This window comes from Gymnodraco acuticeps, unplaced genomic scaffold (genome assembly GCF_902827175.1).
Source record: "Gymnodraco acuticeps unplaced genomic scaffold, fGymAcu1.1, whole genome shotgun sequence".
Classification (NCBI taxonomy): Eukaryota; Metazoa; Chordata; class Actinopteri; order Perciformes; family Bathydraconidae; genus Gymnodraco; species Gymnodraco acuticeps.
The window spans coordinates 1,421,363-1,438,454 of NW_022991513.1; the positions used below are offsets into that span (position 1 = coordinate 1,421,363).

The following is a 17,092-nucleotide window of genomic DNA, read 5'->3' on the forward strand; positions in this document are numbered from 1 at the left end:
CTAAATGTAGCTTAGAGGAATATTTTTAAAGTTTTTAATACTCTTATCAACATATGAGTGGACAAATATGCTTTATACTAATGTTTATTATCATTTGAACAATGACAAATATTCTCATGAATATTAAACACAACAACCTCTGAACATTACAAATATTCGCCTCAATTCAACCTGGAACCTCTCTCATTCAATACAAATGGTGTGTGTGTGTGTGTGTGTGCGCGCGTGTGTGAGTGATGGATCGTTGGAGCTATGTGCAACTCAAGGCATATGCTCGAACGGGAGCTGCCTGGACGCTGCAATCATGTTGCGCACTATCCGTGCTGAGTGTGCTGACTTTTCGTAAAATGTCCCACTGTCTGGCTTCCTGCATAAAGTCAAGTGCTCGGCGCAGTTGTGGCGAAATGTCGCTCCTCTGTTTTCATTTAAACAGCTCCGTATATCCGTTAGCGCAGCTAGCTAGCACCAGATGCTAACAACAATGCACGTAAGGTCTCTCTCTCGCTCGCTCGCTCGCTCGGGCCACACATACACACACCCTCCCGGTCCTCCCAACAGCCAGTCGGTGCCTGCCGGTGAGCGTGGAAGTGTGGTCTGCCACAAGCGGGCGGCAGGAGCGGGGCTGTCAGCATCAGCTTGTAGATGGTATGTTAAACTCGATGCGCTCTGAAACTACGGGGCATACAACTATGAGAAACATATTTTAGGGTGCATTCACACCTATAGTCCGCTTCTTTGGTGCGCACCAGACCACAGTTTGTTACATTTTTCAGAAGGTTCGGTTTGCGTTCACACGGGCAAAACTCAAACGGACTATAAACTTTAAACACAAGTCATGTGCACGGAAATGCTGTTCAACCATTGGTCAGATATTAAGGGGGTAAAAACGCAAATCCCGGCAATTTCTACCGGAGCCTCCGCCATGGAGCATCGGCACTTTCGGCAGGTTATTCTCAGGCTGCTGTTAATCTGGAGATCAACAGACACTAGCGGCCCGCGCATATGATTATATAATCAGACAACGTCTGTTAAAAAACATTATAACATATAATGAGACTATCTGCAGTAAGGAGAGGCGTTTCACCGACGACAGGTGTTCTTACTTTTATGTAGCTGACGGAGAATTTTTACTTTACACGACACTGTTCAACACTTCATTCTGATTCACTCTTTAAATTAACAACCGCGGATGTCTTGAAAGACTCTTTCGCTAAAGATTTTGAAGACATCCGCGTTCTTGTGACACGTAAATACTACGCTTCCTATGTTTTGGTGCGGACTGCGTTCACACCAGCAATGAACCGCTCCAGAGTTCGCAAACAAGCGCTCCGAGACCACCTATTTTAGCGGACCAGAATCCGGTTGTTTAGTTCACTTCAGAGGTCTCAGACTGTGTTCACACTGACCCAAATGAACCGCACCAAGCGGCTAAACGCACCAGGGTTCGATTCAACCGGACTAACAAAGGCTGGTGTGAATGCTCCCTTACTGTCTGTGGCCTTTTTCACTGACATCAAGTCCCACCCCTTCATGGAAACAGCACAACCCTGGCCAGAGGTCGGAGAACTTCTACCAATATTGGGAATAACGGGGGCTCTATATGCTACATGTTGAATGGATATAAGTAAAATAAATTGATTTTGATTAAATAACATGTTAAGCTTGGATAGAAAGCATATGATTCGTTAAGAATGGATGTGTGTCGGAAATGTGAAAATCCGATACATTTAATTGACAAAAATAAGTCGATTTAAACAAATGTTCCTTGCTCTATTCCTGCCTCTTGTGATTAGAGCACAAGAGGCAGTGGGAATAAAACAAGAACTTTCTGTACCACGCCTAGGAAGGGAGACTGTCATTTAGGAACACAGCTCCCATGGTAACGTGGACATAGTTTCACACAACTGATTTATAATACTGCTTTTGATCATGTATATATTTTAGAAAAACCACATTGATAAGAATGTTTAAACTTGCATCTTTAGTTTCATAAATGTATGTGACTCAACAATAAAATGATCGTTAAACCCTTGTGTGCATGAATTAATTTGCAGTCATTCATTAATTCATTGAGGTTTTACACGTGAGACAGGAGGAATGTTAGCCTCATTAAATATAAAATAAACATTTCAGCAATTTCATTCATTAAAACTGAATCGGAAATGACTCGGCATGTGTAACGCATGAACCACCTTTATTCAGGTGAGTTGTGAAATTCAGAACCGAAGAAAATATATCAAAATATTTAAACATGGACGTTCCCTTCAAGCACTATCTGTTCCAGAGGAAGTGCATTCAAAGAGTGTGATCATTAAAAAAAAAAAAACCACCCTGACACGTTGCTATGCAGTGACTGTATCTGATGCAGAGGCAGCGTAGTTTACCTTCTCAGAGAGACTCGACTTGATGAGAGTGAGCAGTCTGTAAATGTAGGTGGGCTCAAAGGGGGACCCAGGCCGAACGTCTTTCATGACTTTTTCACCAACAGCTGTGGGCACAGTTACAAATCACACATCAGTGATGCTTACAGAACATGAATCTAAAAAGTCTTTAGACATGTTTTCTAATGTCTTACCTTGCTGTTTGGCTTTAGATGGGACAGGCATGTTGTTAAACTCATTCACCAGCCTGACACTGGGAGAGACACAGAAACCATGGTTATGTTCCCGAGCAAAACAAATGATAGTCATTTGATATCATCGTGCAGAAATGCTACTTACAAGTTGTCCATCATGGGTGTGGAGGTACATGGTCTCTGCGTTTCGTTATGCAGAGGAATGGACTTCATCAGGTGATACATGGGGGGGCATGCAATCAGGGCTTGTAGGGTCTGAGCGTTCAGAGTTAGGGAGGAAAAAACAGAAAACTAAAGGGTACACGACAAGCTGCTGTGATGTGTAATCTGATACCAATGGATGAATACATTATAATTTGAAAACCCGAGTTTGTTTTGTTGCTCATAAAATTGATGTCTCGAAATGTTTTTTCCTAATCTTACTTAATCAAATCATTATTCATAAAGGAACACCAGACATTGATAACATGATAACGTGCCTAGGCAGAGCTGAAACTCACTCCTCAGCAAGTGTTGAAACACACCAGCTTTCCAGGGACTTGACACCATTTGTCCTCTGTGCTATTGGGCTTATAATCAATATAAGAGCAAGGTCTGTTACACACAGCCAAAATATACACGTGTTAACAGAGTGTTGAAGTGTGCAGGGGCAGCAAAAGACAGAGTGAAAGGATACAGCGTTGATATAGCACCAGTTTCCCTTGTTGATCAGTCCTCTCGGCTGCAAAGACACTGGTTTATGTATCAACTTCACATTCTCAATAAGTTCTGGGGATTCAAAAAGACAATGTTACAACAGGTAGCTCTGAAAAACTCAAAACGACACAACAAAAAAACAATCAAAAAAGACCCATGTCAGAGTTATTTTGAGAGTGCATACTTTCTGCCTGTGAATATTACAGGAGATCAAAAAGTACATTTAGACAAAATAAATGTTTCTTCTTCTATTCCCGCCTCTTGAGACAACAGCACAAGAGGCTGTGTGAATACAACAAGACCTTTCTGTGCCACGCCTAGGAAGGGAGACTATCATTTAGAAACACAGCTCCCATGGTAACGTGGACATAGTTTCACACAACTGAAATATAAATAATGCATCTAAGGAAATAAAACAGTCAAAGTTAATTGTTAGTACGTTCATTGTTTACATCATGTTTTCGTAAATGAACCTAGCTTAACATCAGACTGAACACTATCAAATAAAAACTGCTTAAATCACAGCATTCAAAACAGCTGGGACAAATATTCATGTAATATCCTTGATGATAACAGTCTTTAGTCTCATTATGCTCCCAAATACATTTGTGGGGGGCAATATGACCCACTGGTACTTTCAATACATGCACATCTAGTTCTTTAACATTTCTGGAATTGACTGAAGGTTGTGAAGCTAAGGAAATCTGTTTCTGCAGATAAAAATGAGCCTAGTTTCTTGGTTCCTAAGAAAAAGGGAACACACTGTTTTAGAACACCCAATAAGGGCTGAACAGCTGACAAGGAGACAGTGTGCTGAAAGTGATCCCTATTGACTACACAGGTTTGCTTTCAAAGTGGAACTCAAACCAAAGTGTTTGGGTGGACAAACAAATGGTCTCTGGTACATTTCAGTGGTTTTCTGAAAGAACAACTGTACAGCAACCCAAATGTGTACATACATGCAGAATTATCAGGTTATTCTAAAACAGACACATCTCCAAGTATTGCTTCTAAAAAGGATAGAGCGCCGCACATAGAGACAAAAAGCAGTTCAGAATAACGAGACACAGCAAAATACTTCAGAGGGTAATGTTTCTGTTTGCAAGCTCTTAAATTACTGACCCCAGAAAGGATCTTAAACTACACTTGTTTGTGTATTCACTCTAAGTGACCCGTCTCCACATGAAACCAAACCACAATTAGTTTGGTCCAATTCTATTTTCTGACACAACCTTATCACCTGGGACCGTTTTGAACAATTTTGTATTTTCCACTTGAATGAATGTTGAAGCTAATGTATGTGTGGCTGCTGTGTAACACAGAAACAGAGTATAACATATTATTTCCCTTGATCTTTAAATATCACAATTGCATCGACAAGATGACATCGTAATTCCAACAAGATCAGAGAAATAGAGAGATCTGTGCATTAGCTTTGTGTAGAGAACATTCCAGAGTTTAAAAAAGGTGTGAGCACTCCCATGCTACCTCTAATCGTTTTGGCTAATGAGATAGGTGGGTTACATAAATGTGACTAAAGACTTCATATTTGACAGCTATTCTGGATGAAATACTACCATCTAGTGTTCATTTCTTGAACAAAAGTGCAACATTTCTGTTCCATTCCCAACATTATTAGGCAGCCTAAACTTAATAAAGAAAGATCATATTTAAATATGATTATAACCTACAGAATCTTATATTTGGTCACTTATCAAACCTACTCTTCTAAAAACATAAAATGTTTAAAACCTTAGGATCACAGAGTAGAAACAATACAGATGTCTCAACATTGCCCCCTAGTGGAGGGAGAGAGAATGCAAAACACTTAAAGCTGAAACAACATGAAGCAGGTGTTATAGGGCCATCTTCTAGGAATAAACAATCAGCAACTTCAAATTATACCTGCAAGTTTAGGGGCCATAGGATCCTCTGAAACGTGGACAGGGCCGACTTTGACCTCCCCAACTTTCTCAGGCTCCTCTGGCGTGGCGATGGAGGGGGACACAACTTCCACAACATTCTTTACCTCCACAAAGGCCTGCGGGCCCCCGGGCAGAGGCTTAGAGTTTTTGAAGAGGCTAGCCCAAGATTTGGGGAGGTTGGCAGTAGGTGCAGCTGGAATGGCAGGCGACTGGGCCTGCTCTGTCACTACTGTCTGGGCAGCAGAGTCTGGGGAGAGCGGCTGGGCCGGCTCCCCCGCCTCAGAGTCTTCTTTGTGTTCATCTGCACTGACAGGAGCCTCAGCCTCCGCTAACCCATTGGCCACCCCGCTGTCCGCCAGCTCCCTGTCCTCCAGTTCAGTAGTCGTAATGGGAGTGGCAACAGAGAGGATGGCCACAGCAGCTGAAGGAGTAATAGGGGATTTAGAGCGGGGGCTGTTGGGAGTATCTGAAAGTTCGGGGCTCCGTGGAGCCAAATAATCTGGCTGCTGATCTGCAGTCCTCGGCCCCTCTGACATCCCCCTGCTCTGAGAGGAGGATGAAGAGGAGGAATTTGCATTGTTGCCATCTGATAAAGAGGCAGCTCCAATTGTTAAATCCAAAGAAGAGTCATCAGGGCTATCACAAGTCCTCTGATTGGCAGTGGATGTGGGGACAAACTTGGCTGCTGCCACAGCAGCTGTTGATGTTGCCATGGAAACCAGTGCCGGGGTGGAAAGTTCAGCCACCAACAACACCTTACCGTCCACATCTTCAGCACTGTGTGGTGAGCCACCAATGGCATGTCCATTAACTAGCGCTGCCACAGGCGACCCGTCTGGTGTACAGCTGCTGTGGCTGTGCCCGTGGCCGTGGCCGTGCCCGTGGCCGTGCCCGTGCGCGTGGCCGTGCCCGCCGCCGGCCGACGGGTCCAGGTAGCTGTAGTACCCAGGCGGTCGCTTTTTCTTTTTCTTCTTTTCCCGCTGACCCAGGCTGCCAGGTCCGTCCATGTCCTGGCAGGCCTGATTGTCCAGGGCTGAGGCCTCCGAGTCAGGGCCAGCCTCCGAGTCAGGGCCAGCCTCCGAGTCAGGGCCAGCCTCCGAGTCAGGGCCAGCCTCCGAGTCAGGGCCAGCCTCCGAGTCAGGGCCGTCCAGCGAGTTGTAGTCTGCTCCGTCGGTGACATCATCTGCTGGAGGAGGCGTCTGCTGAGCCTTCTGGGCCGACTGGCAGCCCAGGATGAACTCTGGAGCCTGTGGGTTGAGGGTGCTCGGCACCTTGAACAAAGGATCGCTCCCCCCGACAGGCTTGGAGTCCATCACCTCGTCAACACCAAACTCTATGCGCTGATAGTCTTCTGCTGCAGATAAAAGGAAAACCAATTAGAAACAAAGCGTTGTCTTCAAATACATTCTGAAAATGTCCAAACAGAGACCGCTGTAGTTTAGTTTCTGCTAAAGAGTTTGTTAGAAAAATATTTTATTGAAGAATTGACATACAATCCTTATTTCTGAGGCTTCACCCAAAAGGGGTCATGGGAGCTCTGACAGGATCACATACCAATAAGAAGAAACAAATCCTGCTGCTACTATTTTTAGCTCCAACAACTACTGTTGTGCGTCTACGCTCAACTATGTCACATTCTCTCTGGCCTGAGTGGATCCAAAGAATGTGGCCAACATATCCAACAGTGAGGAGATTCAACGATTAATTAAGTTGTTGCTTGTCTGACTTAGAAAGATATGAAGATATGAAGTGTATTTAGTCCTGGATCATTCGTCACCTTTAATTTATTTTTAGACTAACCATAGACACGTTTTCTTTTAATCCAACATCTCATGGCAGGGTGCAATTGTATATTATTGTAGATTTAAGACCTCTAATGACACTTACATTTATGTAAATTGAAGAGTACATTAAATGAACTTCATAACTTTTATGTATTCAGATAATTATATCTGATCAATATACGATATCCTGGTTTGGCAATTTATCTCAAGTTGAGTTAATCTGTTACTTGGAAAACTCAATTATCTCTATTTTATTCAATAAATAAATGTATTTTGATAAAGCCTTATGGTGTTAATCTATATAAACATCTTTAAAAATGCGTACTGTTAATATTACATTTTTTTTAGTATTGATATAAAATATAGAACAATGTACAAAAACAGATATTTATCATCATTTCAAAACTTTTTTGTTAAAATGTGTTTCATGTAAGCTCAAATAGTAAGTGATTATGCAGAGGTGCAAATGAAAAAAGGTGAACAAACAGGAAACATTAGTAAGTGCAAATCAGAAAATCATCAAAGTGGCATTATGACACAGCTGACTGCTGGCCCAGTCTGTAAACCCTGATGTTCTGCAGGCGTTAGGAGGGTTTGAAAACAGTGGTAACTTCTTCAACTGGGATTAGAAGATCTCCGGTTAGTGATACTGAAATCACACTTCATGGCTTTAATTGCATTCAGTAGTAAAAACCTAAACAATGCACGGCTAAATATGTACACACATGTTAGCAATCACAGAAAACCATCACTATGCCCTTAAGCAGTGATTGTTAAATCAAACAAAATTCAGTTTTAAAATCAACTTTGAGCCCTGCAGTGGTGAAAATGCATTATATGCAAGAGAAGATAAGATACTTTATAGTATCTTGAGCATGCAAAGCTCTACAGATTTTACCAACAGGCAAGAGAAAGAATACAGGTGTAAGGTTTAGAAAGCCACCAGTTTTTGAAACCTGGATTTTGAGTTTACAGCAAACGTACAACAGCTAGTCAAGCCACAGGGTGTCAGACTCCTCAACTCACCGCAAACCTGCAGTCCCATAGACTCCATAATATAAGGTACAGCAGGAGTGCAGTAACTTCCTAAATAATCAATACAAATCAAGGTAAGGCAATTGTCATGTGCAAACGGGTACCATTTCAAAGACAGGTGGCTGCTATTACATTTCTAATTTGGTGGCTCGAAATTTAAAGAATGAAAATGGCTGATGTAATCCTAAAATACTAGGATATGTAATCCTATCTGAACAATATAAACTGTTATGTATTAATAAATTCAAAAATAATCACATGAAAAGCATCTCCCTGCTAGGCAAGGCAGGTCAGTTGAGCCTGGGCTTCTATCTTACATCTTAAGACCTGCTTTGAAAAACTACAGTGATTTCAACAAAAAAACATGAGAATAGTCTTTCGATGCTCATAAAACGTCAAAGGAAAAAAAGACAGTCTAGCAATTTAGTGATTGTAAAGTGTACATACCAGAAGACTGACTGACGCACGGGACTTTGTCATTGAATGGAGGAAGCTGTGTGGAGGCAAAATACAAAGTTATGGGTTTGAAAAGAGAATCTAGAAATTCAACCGTATAAAATCAGCATTCTCTAAGATATCAGTCCTAGTTGATTAAAAATGTATATTTGAATAAAACAATGATGTTGTGTTGCAGTCTGGAGTCTTGTTGATAGAAGAGCTTTACATTTTATTTTTCATTAATATAAATACTTTTATCAAAGAGCTTTGGGCCTTTGAGGTACATCCTCCAGAGATAGTGACTTAACATTTTCGAATACAAATATCAAAGGAATTATATTTAGATCTATCTTGAAACATTGATTAACAAGGTTTAATATGCAAGATGATTATCGGGACTATTCAAAATGGTAAAAACCAAAATAGACCATTTAATCATAAGCAATACCTAATTTAAGGCCTAAAAATGGCTTCTTGAGCATTTGTAAAAACATTTGCCAGGGCCAACCTAGAGCCGCAGTTCCAAATCTGTGTATTAGGATTAGTGTGTTGGTCAAAATGTGAATAACATTTCAAATGAGTCGTTTCTTCCTGCTGGCCAGTAAAGGCCATCAGAGTTATAAGGTCAACCATTATGGCCATCATTGTAACAATGAGTTATTAATGTTGAAACAAATTGTTATCCGGCTGCTCACCTCGACATAACATCGTGGAGTCACGAAGAACTGATTGATCTCATCAGGGCTGAACTCCCCGAAGATGTACTGTGGGAAGGAATCAATAAAACCATTAGTTTGAAGGAAGGCAATGATGGAAACATGTGCTTTTTTCAAAATATATATTTTCTTTTTATGAGGCAATTTCAAGATTAGAAAACTGGTCTTCTATAGGCGCTTTCACACCGCAGTACTTTTCCCACAAAGGTTCATCAGAACTTAGTTCATGAGAACTCTTTAGTTCTCATGAACTGTGAAATGTACAGATCGCGTTCACACCGGAATAAGTCCCTTCCGAGTAAATCGCCAGAACCGCCTCATCTACACCGCTCCCATGTTTTTTTTGTGTTGCCATAAGTTAGTCTCTCTGCGTCTGTGCTAATGCTAATGCGAGGATAATAAAATGGCGGCTTCACCAAACCTTTAGGGAGTTTTACGGGGCGTGGTTTGCAATCCGCCCAGCCAATCAGAAATAGGAACCTTTTTCTCCTATATTCACGGTTAAAGACAGGGCCTTTCACCTCATAGCCTGAACTAACTTAAAAAAGGGGAACAGTCATTGGATATCTGAGCACAAGCGCTCTTACTAGAGTAAGTCATTACCCAGCCAAGACTGCAATGCTTGTGCAAAGGTAAGGCACAGCAGAAAGTGATGAGTCATGCAGAGTTATACATAAACCATGGTCGTAACGTTATGTTCTTTTTTGGCAGAATAAAACAAACAATGCTGTCTGAGCCTTCAGGGCTCGACAGTAACGGTTGCCATTGGCAACCATTCAGAAAAAATGTCAACCACTTCTTGGCCTTTGGTTGCCATCAGTGGCAACCAGTTTTTAACAAAGAAATAAGGACAGCAAACAGCAAAATGTGCACCCCAAAATAGATAATTATTTGTTGTATTAAGAGTGATCTTTAATTATTGTTGTGACCAGTCGGAACCTGATACTTAAGTTGCACGTGCATTGGTGTGATTACGGAGCCAGAAAGCAATGCCCGTTTACTCACGTGCGTGTTTGCCAAGTTTCAAATAATTATGTAAATTACTTATTGTAAAGCATTTGAACAATCTTTTGTGTCACATGTTCATTATTAAGTTGATGTATAACTGTATAGTATCTTATTTTTTTTTTAAATATAAAGGTGACTAAAAATGGCAACCGTATTTTCAGTTTTGGCAACCAAAAGCTGATGCCTGGTTGCCAGTCTGGCAACCACTTTTAGAAATTAGCGTTGAGCCCAGGGGCCTCATTTATAACGGCGTGCATAGGATTCACGTGGGAAGGTTGCTTACGTAGTAGAAATCCAAAAAATAGGTAGACATTTTCCGATTCACAAAACAGTGCGTACGGCACTTCCTACGCCAGTTTCCCTTTATAAATCACAATCGACGGAGATCGCGGATACAAGCGGCCGAGATGGGTTTTCTCCGCAGGGTGGCTGGTGTCTCCCTTAGGGATAAGGTGAGAAGTTCGGTCATCCGGGAGGGACTCGGAGTTGAGCCGCTCCTCCTTCGCGTCGAAAGGAGCCAGTTGAGGTGGTTCGGGCACCTAGTTAGGATGCCACCTGGGCGCCTCCCTAGGGAGGTGTTCCAGGCACGTCCAGCTGGGAAGAGACTAGGGCTGCACGATATTGAAAAAAACTGACATTGCGTTTTTTTTAACCTGTTAAGCCCCAAGGTCCCTGCGGGTACTTTACTTTTTTTTTCACGACACTGTGTCTCAGGGGATCTTAATATTTAAAAACCTATTAATGTGTTATACCAGATTAACGGAAATAATCTCAGCTAATTGACGATACAAACCATTTTTACCAAAACAAAACACAAGTCTCATAAGAAGCATCTGAGCGAAAAAAAATAACGGACTTCGGCACAGAACTCAAGATAAAAGTACCCTTATTACTTATCGTAGCTGCACATACAAGATATCCGATTAAAGATGAGGTTCCACAGACTAGGTGTATAGTATCATCACTGAGTCATCCGAACTCGCGACAGGGGAAGCAAACACAGACATCACAACACGTACCTTTTACGGAGCTTCTAGGGAGATCGTCTCACCGTAGCTTTCAATCTGTTCAAAAGACTTGTTCAATGGCATTAAAACGAGAAAAAACGCGGCTGAATCGGTTAATCCATAGATTTTTTTAATTATTTCTTTTATAATCCATAATTCCATTTTTATGTAAAAATCGCAAAGCAAAAGTTAGCTGCTAATGGTAGCCACCAGAGTGGATGCTCCTTCCGGTCTTGGCTATGCAGCAGTCCAGCGCAGTCTAACACACACACATTACCAAATAAGGAGTGCTGGAAACCAGAAGCAGCATACACTCTGGTGGCTACCATTAGCAGCTAACTTTTGTGCTCCGATTTTTACATAAAAATGGAATTATGGATTATAAACAATTGCTTCAAAGCCACAGATACATTATTAACCTATGGATTAACCGATTCAGCCGCGTTTCTCGTTTTAATGCCATTGAACACGTCTTTTGATCAGATTGACAGCTACGGTAAGACAATCTCCCGTAAAAAGGTACGTGTTGTGATGTCTGTGTTTGCTTCCCCTGTCGCGAGATCGGATCGCTTGGATACTATACTTAAATAATCTGTGGAGTCTCAGCTTTAATCGGATATATTGTATGTGCAGTTTCGATAAGTAATAAGGGTATCTTTAATTTGAATTCTGTGCTAAAGTGCGTTAGCATATATATATATTTTTTTGAAATGAATAAGACTGCACGTCCCTGCGGTGTGAATATCGTGCATGCGCATATCGCGGTTATCACCATGACACGGTATATCGTTCAGCCCTAGAAGAGACCAAGGGGTAGACCTAGGACCAGGTGGAGGGATTATATCTCTTCGCTGGCCTGGGAGCGCCTTGGGATCCCCCAGTCAGAGCTGGTTGATGTCGCCAGGAAAAAGGAAGTTTGAGGCTCTCTGCTGGAACTGCTACCCCCGCGACCCGACCACGGATAAGCGGGAGAAGATGGATGGATGGTGTTCTGAGTTTCCATACCTCCTGTGTTTTACGAGCGACTTATCAAGTCTTGGCAAACGGCATAAAACACGATTAAACGTGATAGTATATAAAACCATGCTCGTATCTACAACCTATAGAAATGCAAAACGGCGTCAGTTTAGGCGTAATTCTGTCCTCCTGCTTACCGCATCATTTATGAGAAAACATTTCATAACATTAACACAACATATTCGAGGTGGTTTTAAATAACATATCCGTATTTATTTATTTCTCCAAGTTATGTTTATGTGTGCACTGAGGAGTCTCAAACAGGCGTTTGTTAAATCATTTTAAGATTGGCTTTAATCAATTTGTGAAAATGAATTCATATATGATAAATGAGAGGTAACATTTTATTTATGGTATTATTTCCACACATTTCTCTCCAGTCTTCCTTCTGCCAACGGTGTCGCAGTTTCTCGTCTCTCCCGTTTTTGTGCTTAGTGCGTACGCATGGGTTAGAGTTTGCGTGGAGGACCTCACATTTCCCCGTCAAGTTAGTATTTTATAAATCGCAAACATTGCGTAGAAACTGGCGTACGCCATTTTTTTTAGCGTATATCCCTTTATAAATGAGGCCCCTGGCCTTTTAGATGGCAAAGACTTTTGACTTGCATGCCTGTGATAAATAAACTAAATGGATCCAGACCCAGAGCGTTTCTGCTCACTAGTTCTCCTTATATTGGATGTAATTTGTTAGCAATAAATAAATGATTAATCAAATACTCAAGATAACAACATGGCTTAATGCTGGCATACTGAACACAGTTCTCAGAGACACTTATTCACTAACACCATAAACAGAAGGCTTACCAACTATGATTTAGTTCTGCAGGGGTAGTAGATTGTGTTTGTTTATTTTGTAAACCACTTGCATCAATGTGAGAATAACTATATTTTTCTTTCTGACTAAAATGAACTTCAAACCAGTTACACGGCAAACTTTAGTTGTTAAAATGATCTGGAGCACCACTATTTTTCCTGGTATGTCGTGTTAATATCAGCAGGCAACAACACTAGGTACTAATCCACTGCAGTGTTGCCTAGAAAGTGTGTATACTATAGATGTATTACAGCAGTGAAATTGCCCGTGAAAACCCTGGAAAACTCAGTTCATGATTTCTCTTTAAAAAAATATATATATAAATAAAGGCAATCAACACTGACGGACAAAAAAGGACTAGGAATGATAGTTATGCAATATTGCTGTAACCTCATGTTGCATTATTTATCATATTCATGTAGAACATTAACTCAAACGTTTATTACTCAATTATAAGAAAGTTATTTATTAATATTCCAATTATTTTTTTTTTTTGCTTTGGTTGTGCTACACCCCTGACAGATGAGCATTACACCTTAAGGCAGGGGTCGGCAACCCGCGGCCCTCGAGCCGCATGCGGCCCTTTAAGCCCTCTGCTCTGGCTCCCTTGAGCTTAGAGTATTTGTAGGACTATTTATATTTTCTTACATGGTTGAAAATGTTTCGTATCTTGTATTTTGAGGTGATACTGTGACACAAATAAAATAAAACGGTTTTAATTAGGTCAACTAAAATATGCGTCACATCCTGCTACGGTCCCGCGCTAGCGCCTTTTCTTGCAGGTGAATAACCTGACCCCTGGCTCGATGAGCGAACTATGGATAAATCAAAGAAAAGTGTCGGAGGAACACAGGATTTAATTGTGCGTGGGCAGAGTTATATGTTTTCAAAGCAAAATATGCTGGTTTGCCGGTATGTTTGATATGTAGAGAGAAGTTGTCAAAGGTGCTGCAGCCTTTACGTATTGAGGAACAACACGGGAGAGGAAGACAGCTGACGATCTTCAGTCATAATTCAATGGGGTATGTAATTTATTTCAGAAAACACTTGTTATATTCCATGGAATGCTCTTAACGTCCCGATAGCAATGAATATATTAAATGCTTTGACAATAAATACATACTCCTTTGGTCAAAAAAGGTTGCAGACCCCTGCCTTAAGGGGAAAAACTGCACTGTGCCACCTAAAGTGTTCACATGAGCATACTAAACAGAAAGCGACTGAGAAAAGGTGAAATGACCTCACTAGCCACACCGTTAATCCTCAGTGCAATAAACAGTGGGACGTGAAAGGGGAGGCACAGAGAAAAGAAAGTGCAGCTCAAGCACATGTAACTCTTTGCACACGAGGCCCCACGCGAGGGCCCACAGTGCTGAACCGGCACTAAGAGCGACAAACAGCCGGCAGTAATCCAATGGCCTCAGGACGGCTAGTACAATCACAACAGAAAGAATGTCCCTTTGCTGCTTTCTGCAGGCGTGCCACTCGCACCGCACTAAGCTTCCCTGGCTGTTCGTTTGGATTGAGGATTACAACAAATTAGCCAACTGTATGATTTCCATACAGTTTAGTGACGACACCCCGAACACAGACATAGGACGGGCTTAGCATAACATTGAGCAATGTTTGATAAGCTTTACTGTTTTTTACTGACTATGTCTCATAAGAACAGGCAGCAAGCAATTGATTTTGTTTTATAAATGATTATCATTATTGACACTGACTAGAGATTTTTCAACTCCTTACTGATAAGGCAAAAATACGCACATTTTACTTTCAGTTACATTACAGTGGTAGCAGCAGCATCCAAACTGAATCAAATTTTTACTGAAAACCTTAGGTAAAAAATGTATGTTCTGCAAAAAATTTATTAAGTGAGAAAGAAACTGTCAATTGACCTATGAGTCTACAAAGAATCATCGTTATAGCCGTTGACCTGCTGATTTAAAGAAAGGGTTAGCGCCGAAGTTATCAACCGCTTAGGCCAACTTAAGTTGAGCTGACCTTTAAGTTGGACCTGCTATTCTCTGCTTAGCGACAAGATGATCCTTTGAGTTTTTGCAGAAACATATGCTTTAGCTTTCCTTCTCGTTGTTGATCGGTTTGATATATTGTATTTTCTCATGTAGAGGGGCGTGTACTATTGCTGATCAAATGCATTAATTGTCTTGTTTTTCCATTACTGTGTTTGTTTGTATACTGCAGACATTGATGTCCAAGGCACGTTTCCCCCTGGGACAATAAAGTATATATTATCTTAAACCGACTGTCAGGACAGATCTATTATCTCAAACATGTGGCAAAATGTAATAACATAAATCGTGACATTTAATATAATTAAGCAATCTTCAACAAATGGTGCACAAAGCAATGACCTTTTTTAAATCTAAATCCCATATGTTGGCGTCAGCATAAGATCGGACTTTATCTGCCTAACCGCAGGCAGGGAGATCATTCATTTGCATTTATTGTCTGTGCTGAAGAAAATTGGACAGAGTAATTTCTTATTTAATGTAATATTTAAAAAGGTAGTGGAAGATAACTTCATGGATTTATGCATGAATAAGGACAAGAGACATTCAGTTTGAGTTTAAGTATTGATGACAAAGTATTCTTTCAGCATCAACGTTTAAAAAGACTAATTGCATCAGCCCTAAAAAGGTATGAACAATTGATTTCTGAAAAGGTTGTACTTAACACTCCACGAGACACTTTTTTGTAGTATGACTCGGTCATCACACCCCAATAAACTAAGTGCTCCAACAATCTGTTTACTCTAACCATGACAGGGATACAGCCAGCTCTACTATGCCCGTTCTCTTAAATTGGTATGCAGAGTTATTAATGGACAACTTGGCTGAGCTGGAAAAAAAGCTGCAGCGAGACTACATATAAGGTCAGACTGGTTTCTCAGGAGCAAGCCTGTGCCGGCGTGATGTAGTAATAGGGTGACATGATTATTACAAAGCATCAAATACAGAGAAGTTTGAAAATGGAAGAGAATGGAATTCCTGTCATTCATTCACCTCAAGGGCAAGTGCTTTCACAACAGCTGTAGTTGGTGATCCAGTTCAATTTGACTGTCACACTGTGAAATGTTTCTTATGTTTGCTGCTTTTACTGACATAAATATGGCGGCTCATAAAAGGCTCTCTGCTTTCATTGTTTGTCATCTTGTCTCAAAATGATACTCAAAAAAATAATTTATTTTTGGATATTAAGTCTTGTTTATAATGCGTGTTGTAAAAGTAGGAAATGTGGCCCGTGGGTGTGGCCTGATGGAAAATCAGGGAATCTCATTAAATGTCGGGATTCATACCACTGGCACAATGAATGTGTGCAGTAAATGTAAAGACCACCTATTCATTGAGATACTTGGATTGTATGGTTACGTATGGACTTAAGTAGCATGACTAGACTACTGCTTTAGAATTTGTCTTTACACTTGTGCTTTTTAGTGTGCATATGACTAAGCTAAAAACTTTAATTATAGATTTGTGTGTGCATACAGTGCATAACTTTCCTACCGGAATACAGATTACTATCCCACTCACAGATTTATGTTTTGGCAGGACATTAGGCTGAACTAAACGGAGACAAAAAAAATAGGGAAGATGCCACAATAAGGTTCACTTGGGCAACTTATTCCTTATTACAATAAAAATAGAGGATATGGTTTACTCTGAAAACGTCTCCATGTTGCATTGTTATGCTCTGGAGAGAAGATGCATGCATTGAGAAGAAGCTCCTTCTTCACACCATACTACAGTTGCATTGTTGAGCGTAATAACAAAATGTCCCCTAAATTAAATGGATTGTTTGTGTTTTCATCGTTTTTGGAAAACAACACGTCTTTGGTTATAACATTAAGTTTACAGTTAGTTAAGGACCATCTGTTTTAAAACAAATTAAATGCTAGTTTTTCTATTTCTATTGGGTACTTAAAATCCTGCATTTGCCTTATTGATTGTCAAAAAACATAGTTATTGTTACCTAAATGTAATAATGCATGTATTTTTCTACCTCAACTGTTTATTAACTTTTTTTCCATTCATTTGGAATTACTGTCATTTTTGA

At 40.6% G+C, this 17,092-nt stretch overlaps 1 protein-coding gene across 5 annotated transcripts in view; it reads right to left on the reverse strand.

The window, feature by feature from the left end:
• usp10 (ubiquitin specific peptidase 10) overlaps positions 1-17,092 on the reverse strand; it is a 28,039-nt gene that overhangs the window by 9,122 nt on the left and 1,825 nt on the right. The window contains exons 1-9 of one of the 5 annotated variants that reach the window (XM_034196880.1): positions 9,149-9,193; positions 8,463-8,508; positions 8,274-8,355; positions 8,007-8,066; positions 5,177-6,547; positions 3,252-3,343; positions 2,721-2,830; positions 2,576-2,634; positions 2,385-2,488 (exon numbers count right to left, since the gene is read on the reverse strand). In XM_034196880.1, coding sequence (XP_034052771.1) covers positions 2,385-2,488; positions 2,576-2,634; positions 2,721-2,830; positions 3,252-3,343; positions 5,177-6,547; positions 8,007-8,034 — 1,764 coding nt within the window. In that variant the 5' untranslated portion in view covers positions 8,035-8,066; positions 8,274-8,355; positions 8,463-8,508; positions 9,149-9,193. Of the gene's footprint in view, positions 1-2,384; positions 2,489-2,575; positions 2,635-2,720; positions 2,831-3,251; positions 3,344-5,176; positions 6,551-8,006; positions 8,067-8,273; positions 8,356-8,462; positions 8,509-9,148; positions 9,218-17,092 lie in introns of those variants that run through there. The other 4 variants (XM_034196876.1, XM_034196875.1, XM_034196879.1 and 1 more) reach the window with 4 other exon arrangements.